The following is a 16,866-nucleotide window of genomic DNA, read 5'->3' as shown; positions in this document are numbered from 1 at the left end:
TTTGTCCTTCTTGACTGAACAAAATCTTCAGTCTGATTTGCAGAGAAAGGCCATGACACGCATAATGGGCCTCAAATTCAAAGTGGTTTACAGGAAAGGGAAAGAGAACTTGGCTGCTGTTGCCTTATCTCGAATTGGGCATGTCATGGCTCTTTCTGAAGCTACACCAAAGTGGGTTCAGGAAGTTTTAAATTCTTATCACCCTGATCCTACAGCACAACAACTTCTTCAATCCTTGGCTGTGGCTTCCCCAAATGCTCAGGGTTTTTATTTAGAGAATGGACTCATTAAACACAATAATCATGTTTGACTGGGTTAGAATTCTGCCTTGAGAACTAAAGTTATTGCAACTTTCCATTCAACTCCAATTGATGATCACTCTGGTATTCTTCCCACTTATCACAAAGTGAAGCATCATTTTCATTGGAAAGGACTCAAACGGGATGTGGAGGATTTTGTCAAACAATGCAATATCCGTCAATTTGCTAAGTATGAGCATTCTCACCTGGTTGGGTTACTTCAGCCTCTGCCCATTCCTAATGGTGCATGACAGGATATCAGCCTTGACTTGGTGGAAGGATTGCCAACATCTGAGGGCTTTAATTCTGGTGGTAGTGGATAGGTTCACTAAATATGCACATTTTTTTGGCTCTTAAACACCCTTTTACTACCCATCAGGTAGCCAAGCTGTTACTGGACTCTGTGATTAAGTTGCATGGGGTTCCTAAGTCGATGGTTTCAGACCGTGATCGTATTTTCCCCAGTATAGTTTGGCAGTCTCTGTTCACTCAATTGGGCACCAAGTTGATTCACAGTACAACCTACCATCCACAAACTGATGGCCAAACTGAACGGATGAACCAATGTCTCGAGATGTATTTGCGTTGTGCTATTTATCAGTCCCCTACTCACTAGAAGCGTCGGTTGCCTTTGACTGAACCCTGGTATAACTCTTCTCTGCATTCTACCCTGGGTTGTTCGCTGTTTAGAGCTCTGTATGGCTATGAGCCCAATTTGGGAGTGATCTCGCCTGCACCTACTACTTCTTCTTCTTCTGACTCAGCCGTGGAAGACTTACTTCTGCAGCGGGAGCACCATACTCAGATGTTGAAAGATCAATTGCTGACAGCTCAAAATCGCATGAAACAACAGGCCGACAAACTTTGCACTGACAGAATTTTTCAAGTCGGTGAACAAGTGCTTCTTAAACTATAGCCGTATGCCCAATCGTCGGTGGTAAATCGTCATTTTCCCAAACTTGCTTTCAAGTTCTTTGGACCTTACTCGGTCTTGGAGCGTATCGGTGGTGCTGCTTATCGGCTGGATCTCCCACCTGACAGTCGAGTGCACATTTTTCATGTTTCACAACTGAAACCTTTCGTACCTGATCATACTCCACATTACTCTGACATCACCAAACTGGTCGATCTCAGTGTGCACCCTACTTCACTGGAGAAGATACTTGACCGCCTCTGGTGAAAAGAGGTAATACTGCTATCCCTCAAGTTCTCATTCAGTGGTTTGGCTTTTCGCACGTTTCAACTACTTGAGAAGACCTCTACGTCGTCCAGAAGTAGTTCCCGGACGCCATGGCTTGGGACCAAGCTTCGTCTCAAGGGGGAGGGGGGGTGATGTGACGACTGGGCTGTGACGTACCGGCAAGGAGAAGGCATATCTAGTAGCATTACGTTTTTTTGTAACAGCAGTAACACCAGCCTGCGCGCCAACCTGTGTGTGTGACGGGTATAAGACCCAGAACTGTAATGGAGTTAGACATGAACTGTGAAAGGGATCGGGTGCTCTAGCCTAAGAGGGGGAGGCGGTGAATTAGGCACTAATAAAAACTTTGACATATGGCTCCAACTAGTTTGCACAAAACTTAAACTAAAACGTGCTATCTAGATGTGCAACTAGGTTGTTCTAGTATGAAACCCCTATCCCAAAAGAGTTTAGCAACCTATAGTCTTTCCTATAAAAAACTATTCTATGAAAGTAAAGGCACACAAATTGCTAGTAGAAATGCGGAAGCTTAATGAGTGGGATAGGAGATAGCAAACTCTTGACGCGGGTGTTTATCCCGTGGTTCGGTTAGCCACAAAGGCACACCTACATCCATGTTATTGTAGCACTCACTAAGAGTATTGCTACTCGGCCACCAAGTCTTTTCTGTGAACACAATCACGGTCACCTTGGCCCCGGGTTCCACTAAGGAGCTTCTCCACAAAGGATGGGGTCTCCACATCCCCCGCACAAAGATGTCGTCGCCGCTCCACACCAAGTCGGAGGGTCGATGACGTTGCCGGCGAGCTTCACGCTCCAAGGTGCCGCGCACCAAGCTCTTGTTTTGGTTCGCTAATGAACCATAGCACAAAAGCTCGAAGCCTTGCAATCTCACTCACTAAGAGCTAATCCTTTACACAACACTCTCAAAGTGTGCTAAGGACTAAGGATATAATCTTGATGCTCTTGTATGGCTTGGAGATGTTCTTGGGTGTGTGTGGGATGTCCAGCAACTCCAGCAAACTTCAAATGGCCGGGGTGAGGCGTATATATAGTCCACCAAGTCTTGTAGCCGTTGCTCCAACGGTCAGCAGAAAACTGCGTATCATCGGATGAATCGATGCCTCTGGCTGGGGTAGCGTCGGTTCATCCGGTCACTCTCAGACCCGAAGTAGCCGTTGAACTCCTGACAGCTGACACAGTGATCATCGGTTGAACCGATGTTTGACCGTCGGTTAAACCAGTCACTCACAGCACTCCGTTGGCCTTCTTCTCTTCTGCTGACGTCATTACACCGATGGTATGCAACGATGCTTCACCAGTTCAACCGGTGCTGAAGAATCTTTTCCTAGGCGCTTGACATCGTCTCTGGAACATAGTATGCCCGATGCACCGATGCCCCTTTTTGAACCACCGGTTCATCCGGTGACTATAAGCTGACTTGGCTTCGATTCCCTTCTGCACCAAAATACCATGGTGTCGGTTCTTCCGACAACCAACCGAAGAGCTTTCAGGGCGCTGGCTATCTTCTCTCTTTGTCATCACTTGAACCTAAAAGTCTGAGAATGGTCATCTTAACAATCATATTAGTCACATTGATTGCGTTGTCATTCGATCACCAAAATTACTCGAAATGACATAAATAGTGTTATGTTCGTTTCAAACTGAATTTTGAACAAGTTACTCGGACGGGACAATCTGTCCTCGTTCTGTCGGATCTCGATCTCTCTGTGATTCTCGCGTCGTGGTATCTCACCGGCGGCAACGGGTGTTACACGGCCGCGCGCGCCACGCGGTGTCAGGACGAAGAGCAGGAATCATCACCTGGCGCTCGGCTGCCTGGACTTGCTTGCCTTTTTCCTTGTTGACCTTTTTTTTTTGGTTTTGAAACATGGTACGCGATCGATGATGGTATGTATCGGAGGGAGGAGGATCACTGATGGATCTAGCAACAGTACGTTACGTTACGTGCGTGCCTAATCAAGCCCAGGCCGTCGATCTTTGTTATTACCTGTGATCGATCACGGGGGTTAAGTTAATCATCAGACCGGTTCGTCTGGCACAAACCTTTGCGCACCGACGAGGCGCCGGAGAGGAGCGCTAGCTGCGCGAGGCCCGGGACTGGAGTGGTTGCGCGCAGGAGACCAAGGGCGATCGAAACTGCCACAGGCGCACGCTTTTGCAGCGGCAGGTACAGGCAGGTTTGGTTTGCGTGTGTTAGGGAGTAACACAAATTTTGACCAATAATTATAGATATTAAATAAAAATTAGTTTACAAAATTAACTCCACCACTACGGGAATCGGCTCTTTTGCCGTGTGCCACGGCACACAACAAAGACCAAAATACTCACGGCAAAATTAGATTTGTCGTGTGTTTTCTTGAGCCGTGTGCCACGGCACACGGCAAAAGCCAAAATACTCGGCCAAAATACTCAAGGCCACTACGGAATGATTTTGCCGTGTGCTTTAATTTTGCCGTGTGTTTTCTTGAGCACACTCGGCAAAATTTATGTTTGTCGTGTGCCCGTGAACTTGCACACGTCAAAAGTGAGATTTCCGGTAGTGCACAATCCCTGCGCTGCTTCGTGAGACGAATCTAATGATGCCTTTGACTACGTGACTAGAGGTTGGTTATTGTAGTATTACTATAGCCAACCATCGATTAATTGCCGTCGTTAGATTCCTCTCGAAAAGTTACGTTCATCTGTGAAAAAGCTTTACAAATAAATTTTATTTATTACTCAATACATGCAATTTTTTTAGCGCAAATAGCGCAACGGAAACCAAACGGGCCTGATCTCACCGGCCGGCCTGCTATTTACGTCTTTACCTGGTCAGATCAGTACTCCACCCGTACTGGATGTGGGTCACTGAAAGGATGCCCGCCTTCGACGAAGTGCAGCAGCTATCAAGAGTGGGAATAGGAGGCTGTGGTGAAAGACGTGGCGGCCGGCCGGTCCATCGGCGGCAACAGAGACCACCTCAGCCGACGGACTGCCGGAGTGCGGGGACATGTGTATGCAGTGCATTCTATTGTTCTGCAGTTCCGGTGAGTTTTGAACAGGGCTAGATGCATGGCACGGGAGACAGAGATCTCACCCTGGGTTAAACTAAGCACTGCATGGTCACATCTGGTAGCAACCATCAGCTCAAGTCCTCGATCGGGTGATCTGCAGGGCCTGGTGAGGTGAGCTATTCAGAAGGCAGTGGGTCTTACTGTTACGTTAACCATGAACCATTTGAACCCCATCGCCCTCTTTTCATGATTGGATCCCAACATAATCCCATATAGAGTAGCCTGCTGCATGCGCGCCCGCTGGAGTTGTCGTTCAAATCCAAGGGGGTGGACTGCCTCTGGCTGACTGCTAGTACAAGCGGACCGATGCCATGCCACTTCTGCCAGCTCCTGCATGCCTGTGCCAGGTGCCAACCAGAGGTAAAGAGAGGTTACTTTGCGTTCCAAGCAGATGAGGTGGACGCTGGACAGGAGGGACAACGCTGTGCACTCTATTCAAATCTGAAATATATATATATCTCTGCTTCAATTTATATCGTCTTTTATAGCAAGAAGTTTTCGCCTTTGTCCAAGTGGAGATGATCCAACACGGCTGCACGCCCGCTCACTCGCCGTCACGTAGTGATTGCAGCACCAGACATGCTATATTTGGCAATCGGGGATCGCTGGCCAAGTACCTAAGGTCCTGTTTGTTTAAGCTTTTGGGAGCTTTTGCTTCTATAGGAAGCTCCAAAAGCTACAATCTACCACAAACGGAGTAGATTCTCCAACCAACGAAAAGCTCTAAAAGTCTCTTTTACACTACAAACGAAGAAGCAGGAGAGGACCAGCTTCCCGAGCTTTTGCTCGGACCGACGCCTCCCATCCTCTGCCATAAGGGAGATGCACAGAGGAAGAAAACAAACTTCATATATTCGGCCCACATCTCCGCGCCAGCTTGATAGCGCTCCTCTCCTCCGCGCAGCCCGACGGCGCCGCCGCCCCTCCACTACTACAATTCTGGATTTTGCGAGGCACTTTAAAAAGTCCTCTGAGGCGTGCACAAAAAATGAACGCCTCTGTTAATGCCTAGCATTAACAGAGGCGGTCATATTTTATTAACTGAGGCATTTCCGAAAAATGGCTCAGAAAATCGATTAACAGAGGCGTTCAAATGTAACGTGAACGCCTCTATTAATCGTCGTATTTTCAGAGGCGTTCACGTTATAAAGGTCCGCCTCAGTTAAAAAGCCCAGCCCGTCCCAGCCCAATAGATGCTCCAAGTATATATACATGACTCCCTCAAACCCTAACCCACCCTCTCTCTCTGGCGGCCGCCCTCTCCCTCTCTCTCTCTTGCCCTTCTCTCTCGGCTGCTCCCTCCCTCGCCGCCCAGCCGCTCCATGGCCATGGCGACCTCCACCTTCTCCCCACGCCCTACCTCCCTCAGGCCCCTGCGGGCCGGCGCCAAGCCTCACCTCCACCTCCTCCCCTTCCCCCGCCTCCGCGCCGGCCGCCGGGGAGGCACCCGTCGAGGTCGCGTCGCCCAAGGAACCCGAGGCGGAGGGGCGGCCGTGGAGGCCGTGGAGGGGCGGCCGCGCGGCGCCGGGTGGCCGGATCCGGCGGCGCCCGGCCCGGATCCGGCGGCCGCACTACGGGCGGTGCTACGGCGGCTTCCGGCGGCCGCGCTATCGGTGGCCGCGCTACGGGTGGCGCTACGGGAGGCAGGCGTGCGGCGGGGCCGCGGCTGCGCGGCCCAGATGGGCTCGCCGGGCCCATGTTGGGCTCGCCGGGCCTGTCATGGGTTTTTCTTTTTTTTATTTTTTTATTTGATTAACCGAGGCGTGCACAAAAACGCTTTTGTAAATGTTGTATTTACACTGACTATAGCTCTGAGGCGTTTCCAAAAAACGCCTCTGAAAATAAAAAATGCGCGCCTCCGAAAATCAAAATTGTAGTAGTGCTCCCCTCCACGCAGGTGGCGTGCAACTCCTCCCCTCCGCGCGGCTCGACGGCACTGCCGCCCCTCCCGTTGGCCCCCCTCCCTGAGAAGCTGAACACGGCAAGCTACGCCAAACAGAACGACAAGCTTCTCTGGAAAGCAGCTATTGGGCCCAGCGGGTGGAGCTTCTGCAAATATGAGTTTTTGGAAAAGCTCCAGCTCCCCCAAACAGAGCCTAAGTCGAACGTTTTTAGAGATTCTCCAGTACATTTAGTATAATGGATATATATCCTTGAAAACTGTGAGGACACCTAAAATTAGAGGTGCAAATTGGTGATCCTTAGATGCCCCTCCAACCCTCTTTAGTTCAAAATTTAATACTATTTCTTCAAAATAAAATTAGTGTAAAATTTTAAAATAAAGAAGGTTGGAGGTGCACTAAGGGTCACTAATTGACACCCCTACCTAAAATCCAAAAAAATAAAAAACAGCTTCAGCAGATTGGTATATGGATTGGTATCCCAAATTTTTTTTAGCAAATAATCTAAATTTCTCTCTCCTTAACCCCAATATACCAAAGCAAAAATCTAGTTTGCTAAAACTCCTTTTCACGTGCGGGAGATGCCAACCATCCCGCCCGACTCGTTTCAGTCACCCCTTCCGCTCCCAAGCCCCCCCCCCCCCCCCCCACACACACACACATTATTCATGTAGTAAATATTTGCACAATATTTCTAAAACTGATCACTCTAAATTAAAGTTAATTACTCAAGGCATGGGAAATAAGTGCAATTGAATTTGAACATACTTATAAGCTAATCAGATAAACAAAAGTGAGCACCTTCAGAAGTTTCGGTTCAAACGATCCCAGTTGACTATATTTAAATAACTTTTAAGGTTGATTTTTTTTTGAAGTGGAATAACTTTATTAAGAAGCTAGAACAATAGTTCCAGCAATCTTATTAGGAAGCATTACTTGTGTCCTCCATAAAGGTGGTCGATGCTTGGTTCAAGAGCACAAGAAAGGGATGTATACACGAAAGCCTCCATAAAACAACAGTGACTCACTGTTATAGATGCTGTGGGTTTCTTGTGTCCCCATAAAGGTAAAAGGTGGTCGATGCTTGGTGAGCACAAGAAAGGAATAAAGATCAATTTACTTATGTATGTGTTATAAGATCTATGACACGCATCTCAGGGCTGTCCGTCTAGTACTATAAGATAAGAGGAGGGGAAATTTTAAACCAAAACCTGCGTACCCTTAGTTGCCAACAACGCGTGCAAATATTCCCCTGGGATCCAGCAAGAAACTCGGTCGATGCATGCGAGCTGAGTGTCATTGTAAGGTAAACTGCAAATCTGCAACTCAAGTATACACGGCTTATCTTCATCTCCCCAGTTATGATTTCATATTTCTTGCAAAAACAAGTTATGATTTGATTTCATTTTGCGGTTTCAAGTACCAAGTATAAACATGATTCTTGGGAACATTTTTTTTTTGGAAAAAAAAGAATGACCTTCCAGGAATCTTCCATGATATTTAATTAGCCGGATAAATAATATGTTGCGCTAGCTCCACTCTGTGGCACGACAAATTTGGCGAAGTGGAATATTTTGATACGCCTGAGGTGCGTTATATGCATGTTGCCATTTTTTAAATATAATTTGATACGGCCTTGTGGTATTTTATCATGTGGCATCATACTTACATCCTATAGCTACCAACTCCAAGGAAATTAGGATTCCCCCGCCTTTTATTTTCGGAATTGCTATATCATGCTCGAGTGTTTTTCGGTCTCTCCACACTCAGGAATTTTTTCTGTACCATCTCTCCTCCTTCTCTACCTCTGGCCAACTCCGGCGAGCATTTTCTGGTTCAGGGTTTGGGGATACCTAGGTCCAGCGGACATAGAAGAATCTTCGGGGTGGCAGGGTAGCGGGCGGCGCTGGCGGTGAGATGGGGCGTTGGGGGTGCCATTCGTTGGACAGTGGTGGACTCCTGATTGGCTTGTGTAAGGGTGGGGCTAGCATTGACGGCAAGGATTCAGTGTGTGGGTTGTCGAGCCGGTGGCGACGGATCCGGCGGCGGGAGCCGCCGGAGGTGAGGGCGAATGGCTGTAGTGAGTTCGACGACGGGGACAAACATTGAAAGAGGAGGAGGAGGAGGAGGAGGAGGAGGGAGGAAAGAGGGGCGGCGGAGATAGGGCGGACCGCGCTTGCGTCGGGGACGGCGCTGGTGAGGCAGAGGGTGGTGGTCTGGTGGAGGAGGCAGTGAGCGGCGGGCAGCTGCTGGGCTCAAATGCCTTGACCGAAGTAGAAGAAGATGAGGAGTGGGAGTTGATATCAGCTCTCTATTTCAGATCTAGTGGCTCAGAATTCGAGTGTAGGGAGAGGGTTAAATGCTCGAGTGGAAGGTAGACACTTTTATTTCTTGAAACTTTTGGCAGGACCTCCCTCTGTCGTCACTGTTCTATCCCCATGTGTGTCTTGAGGAGGAAGAAGCTGGTTGGAGTTTTGTACAATATTTGTAGGGTTAATCATGCGAGCCACTCCTAGAAATCTATTTCGAGGTGCAGTGGTGAAACTAACCGTGCCTAGAAATGCCACCATTTCCAAGGTCAGGCGGGGGCTAAACTGCACCCAGAAATAGTGGTCATTTCTAGTTGCTGATGGGCTACCACCCGCCCCTAGAAATGAATTTCTAAGAGCGGGTGAATTGCAATAGTATCATCTTGTTTTTGTTTGCTCGGGGCAACTTTTCGTCTACACTTAAAAAGAAATACCGGCCGCGTCTACTAATCTTTTGTGTGTGATTTTTAAAACCACTTAACTCATCCTAAGATTCAAAAGCAAATGGTTTAGGGTGTACAATTAACATTTCTGGTTACAATGTTTACATTACTTTCAAGACTTTTAGCAAAGCTTACGGTTGTAAAATATACCTTTTCAAGCGAAGTTTAGGATAACTTTCTAAGTTGCCCTTCGTAAAAAATAAACAACATGAAACTTTTAGGGTATTTGTGGTGTGGGATCATGATCAGAAGTTTTAAAAAGTGTGTGTGACAGACACAAATGGAACTTTTTTTTGTATACATTTGATAGTCACATTGTGAAAAACATGTTGGACTATATATACGCTTGTTCATATTGGTACCTGTTGTACAAAAATTTTGTTTATAGCACAAAACAATATAATATCATTATTCACACCATGCAAATATATAGAGAGACGACCATATTTTTCTTTGTATATAGGAGAGCATTTATGCACTCACTAAATCAAGTGTTAGCTGAAACACACACATACGATGTTCCAATTAGAATGTCCTCTCTGATGTGTAACTCCTAACTAGGTGAAGTGTCAAAGAAGCATGGCCCAAGCTTGGAACGGCCTCATTGTCCAAGTGATTGTTGATTGGGAGATTCAGATATTGTTGCTGTTAAGCTTCGCCCTGCAATTGTTGCTCTTCTTCGTTGGTGGCCTTAGGCGCCGCAGCAGCAATGCTCTTCTCAGGGTCTCACTATGGCTTGCATACCTATCAGCGGACTTCATTGCTGTATACGCCCTAGGTTACCTCTCAAGACATCTACCCGCCACCACAACTACTACTGCAAATGGTGATAGATGTTACCAAGAATGCCTTCAATCCCAAGCATTGTCCAGCCCAAGCCACCCTCTCACTCTCTTGTGGGCACCATTCCTTCTTGTGCACCTTGGCGGGCAAGACACTGTGACTGCCTTCTCCCTGGAGGACAATGAGCTATGGCTGAGGCATTTGCTGAACATGCTAGTCCAAGTATGCCTAGTTCTCTATGTGTTATGGAATTCAATGGCACATAACCAGCTTGTGATACCGGCGGCCTTTGTATTTGTCGCCGGAGTCATCAAGTATGGGGAGAGGATATGGGCGCTCAAGTGTGGGAGCCAGAAAGGCCTCAAGAGCTCTGCTATGAGCAGCATTATTGTATTTGATGATTCCACTCAGACAACCATAGTTGCAAATGAATCATCCAAAAAGAGAGTACATAGAGGTGGATACATGCATCTTCAAACTGATATGAAATATTCATCGATCGTCAAGCGTGCTCTTCACTCCAATCTAGGTGTTCATGAGGTATTTGCTGGAAGGAAAATATACCAGATGGAGCGGGACACCAAAACGTCATTTCGATATTACTTTCATGACAACCAACCAATGACACCAAGACACACACAAGTAGTTTTCAAGCTAATGGAGATTGAGCTTAGCATGATGTACGACGATCTCTACACAAAAGCAAAAGTGATCCAAGCAAGGGGTGGGCTCATACTTCGATGTGTCTCCCTCACCTCCTCAATGGTTGCTTTTGTGTTGTTCCTCTTGATGAGCAACAACAAGAAAAGGCACTACAGGTCTCCACCAAGAAGTGATGATGTAGTTATAACCTATATATTATTCATAGGAGCTTTTTGCTTGGAGGCTTTTGCTATCATTCTTGCTATTATTTCACCACGGGCATTGGTGTTCATGGAACCACACCAAGATAGACATGGAAGATGCAGTATCCTCGCCAGAGTACCATGGTCTATCTTTGCGAAGATCCAGCCAGAAATAAAGCCATGGTGGTCAAACTCAATTGGGCAATACAACTTCTTAAACTCTTGTGTTGCTGATGATAGGTCGAGGATAGCTCAAATGATGGTTAAGGTTGGAGCTAAGGAGATTTGGACTAGCATTCGACACATCAGGCATGCTAAAGTTACCACTGAAACGAAGGATCTCATCTACCAAGAGATCAATAGAGAGGAGGGGGCCACCTCGAGCTGCCCCATGCCTTTGCCTTCTGAATTGTATGATGTGATCCAACGCCCCTTTGAGGAGGCCTTGTTGTTGATGCACGTCTTCACAGACTTGCTCCTGTTCAAGGCAAGCGGCCAGGCTAACATGGGAAGGATAATGCAGGAGATGCATCTCCTTATAGATTCATGCAAGGGGATGTCTGATTACATGTTGTTCCTGTTGGTCGTGCACCCTGCATTGCTACCTGTTGGAGGTAACGTGCATGACTTACTAGTAATAGCCACCAAGAGTTTCAGAGATAGATCTGGTGGTAGCAAGGAGTCTTTTCTGATTGATTTGCCAACACAATCTACTGCATTTGAGAATGCGTTCGATTTGACCGGGCAAGCTTTCTCCCTAGTGGAAGACATGGTGAAGCGTGAGGAGGATCTTCGTGCAGCACTGCAAATGCTTGCGGGGGCATGGGTGCGGCTGCTCATCTATGCAGCTGGGAAGTCCCGCCCAGAGGAGCATGCTCGCCGGCTGAGCATGGGAGGGGAGCTCCTCACCTTCATCTGGCTTCTCATGGCACATAATCAGCTAGGGGACTTGTACTATGAGGTCGATCTCGTGGAAAAAGGTAGAGAGAGAGAAATTTACATGATCGACTCAGTAAATTGCACAAATGCAAATCTTCTTTTTGAACGCATCCCAAGAGCTCCTCGACATCCATGGACTAACTTCGAAGAGGATTCGGAAAATGCAACTCCAAACACTGTGCTGCAGAGCTCATCTTCGAAGTAGACGAAGTGAGAACTGCTAGTTGTTATTGCAGTGGTGTTTTGCCCCGTTTTCCTTTTTATTGTCTGGTTAATTTGGTTGTCCCTATATATCATTACATGTATGTACTGCTATTTGAGTTTGTTTGCTTGAAGGTACAAATATGTGCACTTAGACATATATGGTGATTTTGTTGTTGTGCACCTATATATATGTATGTGGTGATGGTGATTTATATCTGCGAGACTACCATGAATTATGGAGGTTGTTTTCTTTTTTGAACGAAAATGAGTTATGCAGTTTTGAATTCTCGAAAGGGTGGCAAGTTGGGATTCCTAAGCTTTGATGTAAAATCTATATTCAAATTATTGGAAATGGTAAAAATTGGTAAGATAAAGTTCCGTTTGGGTTGATGACAAAAGCATGTCAAGATTTAGCCTCGGTCCAAATGGTAGACAAATATGATTACCAAATTTTAAAAGAAAAAAATTTAGACTTGAATCGAAATGACCAGCCCGATGATGCATCTAGCAAGGACACATGTTTTATTTCGTTTCATGAAGTAAGGCAGGGGCTAGTAACAGCTAGCTGCCCCATCCAAATCACACCTCCGTGCATGTGTAAGTCTCTGCTGTCAAGTCTATGGTTTACAATTCCGTTATGCCTTCTGTCCTCGACGGTATGTACTGTGACTGCGGTAACTAGTGGAATATCATAATACGAGCTAAATTCAAAATTCAATTCGTTCGCGTACAATCGGTAAGCAGAGTCGGTTTCGTACAGTAGGTGTCGGTAAATGGTAAGCGTCGGTTACCGATGGGTATCATCGATGACCGGTGGTTTTTAACAGACAGCAAATGTGTGCAGCAAGTGAGCTAGGTGTCCACACAATCACCATGAATGACTAAGAGCATCTCTAAGAATTACCTATTTGCCTTCCTAATCCTTGGTTTTTAGGAAAATGAGAAAAAATCCCTCTCCAACAGTTCCTAATGCCTAATGGACGCTAGCTGAAACGCAAACCCAAGAGCTGTCGTCGAAGCATCCGATCTCCCAAAACTGGACGCGCCGACTCTGCTAGCTTGAATGAATTATTAGTCTAAAAAAAAGCTTGAATGAATTATTCATCACAAAACCCCACGATTTTGACACGTGTTCGCTAGCTAAAAAAAACAAAAAACGCATGCGCCTAACTCGTGATGACCCGGCTGATCTGACTCGACGACGACCATGTGGAATTTTGGTTTTTGGAAACGAACGGCGAGTGCGCGCGAACGTATCAGCCAAGTCCAAGCGCCCCCCACTGCAACCTCCCAGCGCACCAAACCCGCCCGTCGTCTCTCTTTCTTTCCCATCCGCTTCCCTTGTCAACACACACGTCAGTACGTCACACACACCAGCATGTCACAGCGAAGCAGCGTACACGCGGGATTCCTCTCGTACGCAGCTGTTCTCGTCTCGGCCTCGGCAGATCCACGCGCTCACACGGCCGGCCGCCGGCTTTGCGCTTTCCACCGGGGCACCTCCGATCCCGCACCAACCAACCGTCCGCGCTCTCTAGCACACTAGTGGGCATCCAACCGGCACCGACCGGGCCGGCGCCCAACGGCCTCCGCCTCTATAAGTAGCCGCGCGCGCCACGCACACCGACCGGGCACCGCCAAACCCGCGCGAGCTCGCGTACAACCCACCCAAGCAAGCAACACAGGCGCACGGTCGCACGCGCGCACCCACCTGCTCAGCCTTGAGGTTGGGGACGAGGACGAGGCGCGCTCGATCGCGGCAGCTGCAGCTCGGCTACTGGGATCGATCGGCATCGTCGGCTGATGGCTTCCTCGTCGAGGCGGCTGCTCGCGGTGATCTTCGCCATGCTCGCGGTCATCTTCCTCGCGGGCGCGGGCGTCGCCGGCGCCGCGAGGCCGGCGCCGACGAGTGGCGGCGGGATGCGCGGCGGGGACGAGGCCGCGGCGTACTTGGTGGTGGACCCGGCGGCGGCGGTGGTGGAGAAGGCGAGGGAGACGGTGGAGATGCTCATGGCGAGGCTGCCGGCGGGGCCCAGCCCCAGGGGCCCGGGTCACTAGGGAGGGATCTTCGGATCGGATCCGTTTGCAGGCCTTGGGCTGATTACGATTACTACGAGCATGCATGCATGCATACATACATACATACATACATACATAGGTTGATGATGCCATAGGAAACTGTATATACTCTGCCGAGGCATGTAGTTGCATTGGTGTCTTGGTTACAAGATTCTTTGATATTTTTTTTTGTTTTTAAATTCTTGGTTACTAGCATAGGCTGTGCACAAAACTTCTATTTCTATATTCCACAATATTTCTCAATGAGATTATATAAATTAAATTTAAAGGAGGAATTCTTGCAATTGCTGCGTGCGTGCCTAACTTTCTCTACTCTGTTCCTCAGCAAGATCCACCAGCTGATCTGATCAACAGATGTCTCTATCTTCATTGACTTGTCATTGGTCTAGTGGTTTGTCAAACCTTGATGACGTGCGAAACTCTCCGCCGTTCGTGAAAATCGTGAGTAACATACCCATTACCAAATGACCGAGAGCTGACCACGAGTTTGATGGCTTGTAAGAAAGGGACCAAAAAGTTGGTCAGTGAAATCGGCCAAGCACTAGCGCCTTACAAGTTACACCTCGCACACAGGTACACATCTATTTGTCTGCTTCAAGCATGTCTTCATGAGCTAGCTCTTGTTTAAGATCTCCATGTGGATGCTGAGCGCGTTGGTTGCAGTTTTCTGTCGTTTTTTTTCTTCAGCGCGTCAAATCCATGGGCCAAGTTGAGCAACTTCAAAAATGACATTTAAAAATGACAACCACACGAACCACCTCGCCAGAAATGTGGATGAGCTTAAATATTTAGCTTAATGCCATCTAGTCAGCAACAGCTGAATGCAGAATTCAACACGCACCAACCAGTGACGAAATATGCCTTGCGTTTTTGCTGCTATATATATATATATATATATATATATATATATATATATATATATATATATATATATATATATATATATATATAATCATATATGCAAGCACACCCCCATCCCATCTCGCATTGCAACAGCCAACAGGTACCAACCAAAATAGATGATGCATTCTAGCTAAAAACAAAAGAGATCACTGGCACGTAGCATTACATATTTGCGTAGATATTGCGTGTTTTGCGTGCATTCCCTTCGATTCAATAATGTCATATATAACATTAATAATTCTGAGAAATCGGGTACAGTGAAAATGAGTAGAAATGCAGCAGAACCATGGACTCTCGCACGGCTGAAAAAGCTGTGCTCGCTCGTGCTGTCGTGCAGGTTATACAAGATCTGAAGGAAACTAGCCACGATAGCCCGCAGATCACAAAGCCATCCCTTTCTCCGTCCTACCGGTGAAGAGCTACTGTCATCTTCCTCGCCGTCGCCTTCGTTCCCCTGTTGCTTCTCGCTGATCCGGAAACTATTCACCTCATCTTAATAAGCTGACATGGAGGGAAGAAAAACGAGCTTAATTAGCTGCAAAGCACCCTTCTCGCCTGGTACTGCAGTGCAGCTAGCTACACGGTGGCGGGGGATGAGCGCCACACACAGCATCCAGCCATGTCCTTGCAGCGCACACGTGTGGTGCCGATACAGCAGGAACGGTTCAACCAAACGCACGTACGGGGGCGCTTCTATAAATAGCAGGCCAGTCGTCGTCATCGCCCAAGAGCAGTTGTTGTCGCCGCCGGCCGGCCAGTGTTGCCCCATCGCCGCGCGCCGATGGGCTCGCCGAGGAGATGGACGCTTCTTCGTTCCGTGGTGGCTCTGGTTCTTGGCACCGTTGTCGCCGCCGCGGGTATGATGAGCTGTGTCGTGAGCGCGGCGCCCTGCGACGCCGCCGCCTGCTTGGCACCACCGCCGGCAGTGAAGGCGAGGGAGGCGGCGGCGGCCATGCTCCTGGCGAGGCTGCCGGCCGTGTCCAGCCCCCGCGGCGCGGGGCACTGATGCCAGGCGCTTAGCGAGTTGGCGCGCCATTGATCGACCGTACGTTCGGGTACTCGGTACTGTACATAAGCTGGGATGATTTAACAAGCTTCAGCTGTATTGATTCATTCGTTGTGTTTATGAACCGTGATTTGATTTCGATACAAACATGCCTCGATCTACCATGCATGGTGATCATGGATGGATTCATGGGAGGTTCAGGTTGAGGTGTCTCCTTGCAGAGTTTCAGTTGCAGAGGTCTTCTGTAGTAGCACATCATTTTGAGGGCTTTTGCATCATCTTATTGAAGGTCCGTAATGCCCTAGACAGATTAGACGAGCGGATCTGATTTCTAGTCAAGTTCTGAATCCTCGTGCTAGGAAGATCACTGCCGCTTTGCATCCGAGCAAGATTCTTTTCGTGGTTCATCACACTATTGGTAGCTTCGCCGAACTTTCAGATCCTTCGATGCAGTCAGGCCCCTCCAGTCTCCAGCAGTGGCGAGAACCACAACTAACCTGGCTTCCACATCTCGGAGTTTCGCCGCCGGTAGCCAACCATTTCGCTGCAGACGCGTCCAATCTGCCAATGGTGGTGTTACCTAACAGGGATGTAACCCGTAAACACGCGCAAAATAATGGAAGTTTGGATCCTATAGTTGAGTGCTATCACTTTTCTCACGACTTTTTCCGCGTGCCTTCCGTTCCCAGGAAAAATGATGTGACATTTCGTCAGGAACTACAGCAAACACAAAAACAAAAAATACATGCTGCAAGAACCACAACCTGCCTTCCGTATCGGCATTTCGTCAGCAGTCATTGTCCCCTATGATGTAGACGCGTGCAATCTGGGAAGGGAATAGCCTATAGTCCATTATTCAGATATTAGTTGCGGTCAT

General features: G+C 47.8%; 2 protein-coding genes across 2 annotated transcripts; both read left to right on the top strand.

Annotated features, from left to right (window-relative positions):
- The first annotated feature begins 7,638 nt into the window (after positions 1-7,638).
- On the top strand, positions 7,639-12,110 carry LOC120661240. The gene is made up of 2 exons (XM_039940003.1): positions 7,639-7,784; positions 9,792-12,110. The coding sequence occupies exons 1-2, from the start codon at positions 7,761-7,763 to the stop codon at positions 12,000-12,002; spliced, it is 2,235 nt and encodes a 744-aa protein (XP_039795937.1). The 5' UTR covers positions 7,639-7,760; the 3' UTR covers positions 12,003-12,110.
- A 1,529-nt stretch (positions 12,111-13,639) lies between these two features.
- On the top strand, positions 13,640-14,364 carry LOC120658918. Its single transcript, XM_039937038.1, has one exon. It carries the CDS (start codon positions 13,805-13,807, stop codon positions 14,057-14,059), a length of 255 nt encoding a protein of 84 aa, XP_039792972.1. The 5' UTR covers positions 13,640-13,804; the 3' UTR covers positions 14,060-14,364.
- The last annotated feature ends 2,502 nt before the right edge of the window (positions 14,365-16,866 follow it).

This window comes from Panicum virgatum, chromosome 2N, assembly GCF_016808335.1.
Source record: "Panicum virgatum strain AP13 chromosome 2N, P.virgatum_v5, whole genome shotgun sequence".
Taxonomy (NCBI): domain Eukaryota; kingdom Viridiplantae; phylum Streptophyta; class Magnoliopsida; order Poales; family Poaceae; genus Panicum; species Panicum virgatum.
This window is presented reverse-complemented; position numbering and strand designations above follow the sequence as displayed.

Excerpts from the sequence above, each read along its gene's own strand:
- LOC120661240 (XM_039940003.1), top strand. The coding sequence starts at position 7,761 with ATGCGAGCTGAGTGTCATTGTAAG. Across the intron at positions 7,785-9,791 it reads GAGCTGAGTGTCATTGTAAG|GTGAAGTGTCAAAGAAGCAT; the intron begins GTAAACTGCAAA and ends ACTCCTAACTAG.
- LOC120658918 (XM_039937038.1), top strand. The coding sequence starts at position 13,805 with ATGGCTTCCTCGTCGAGGCGGCTGCTCGCGGTGATCTTCGCCATGCTC.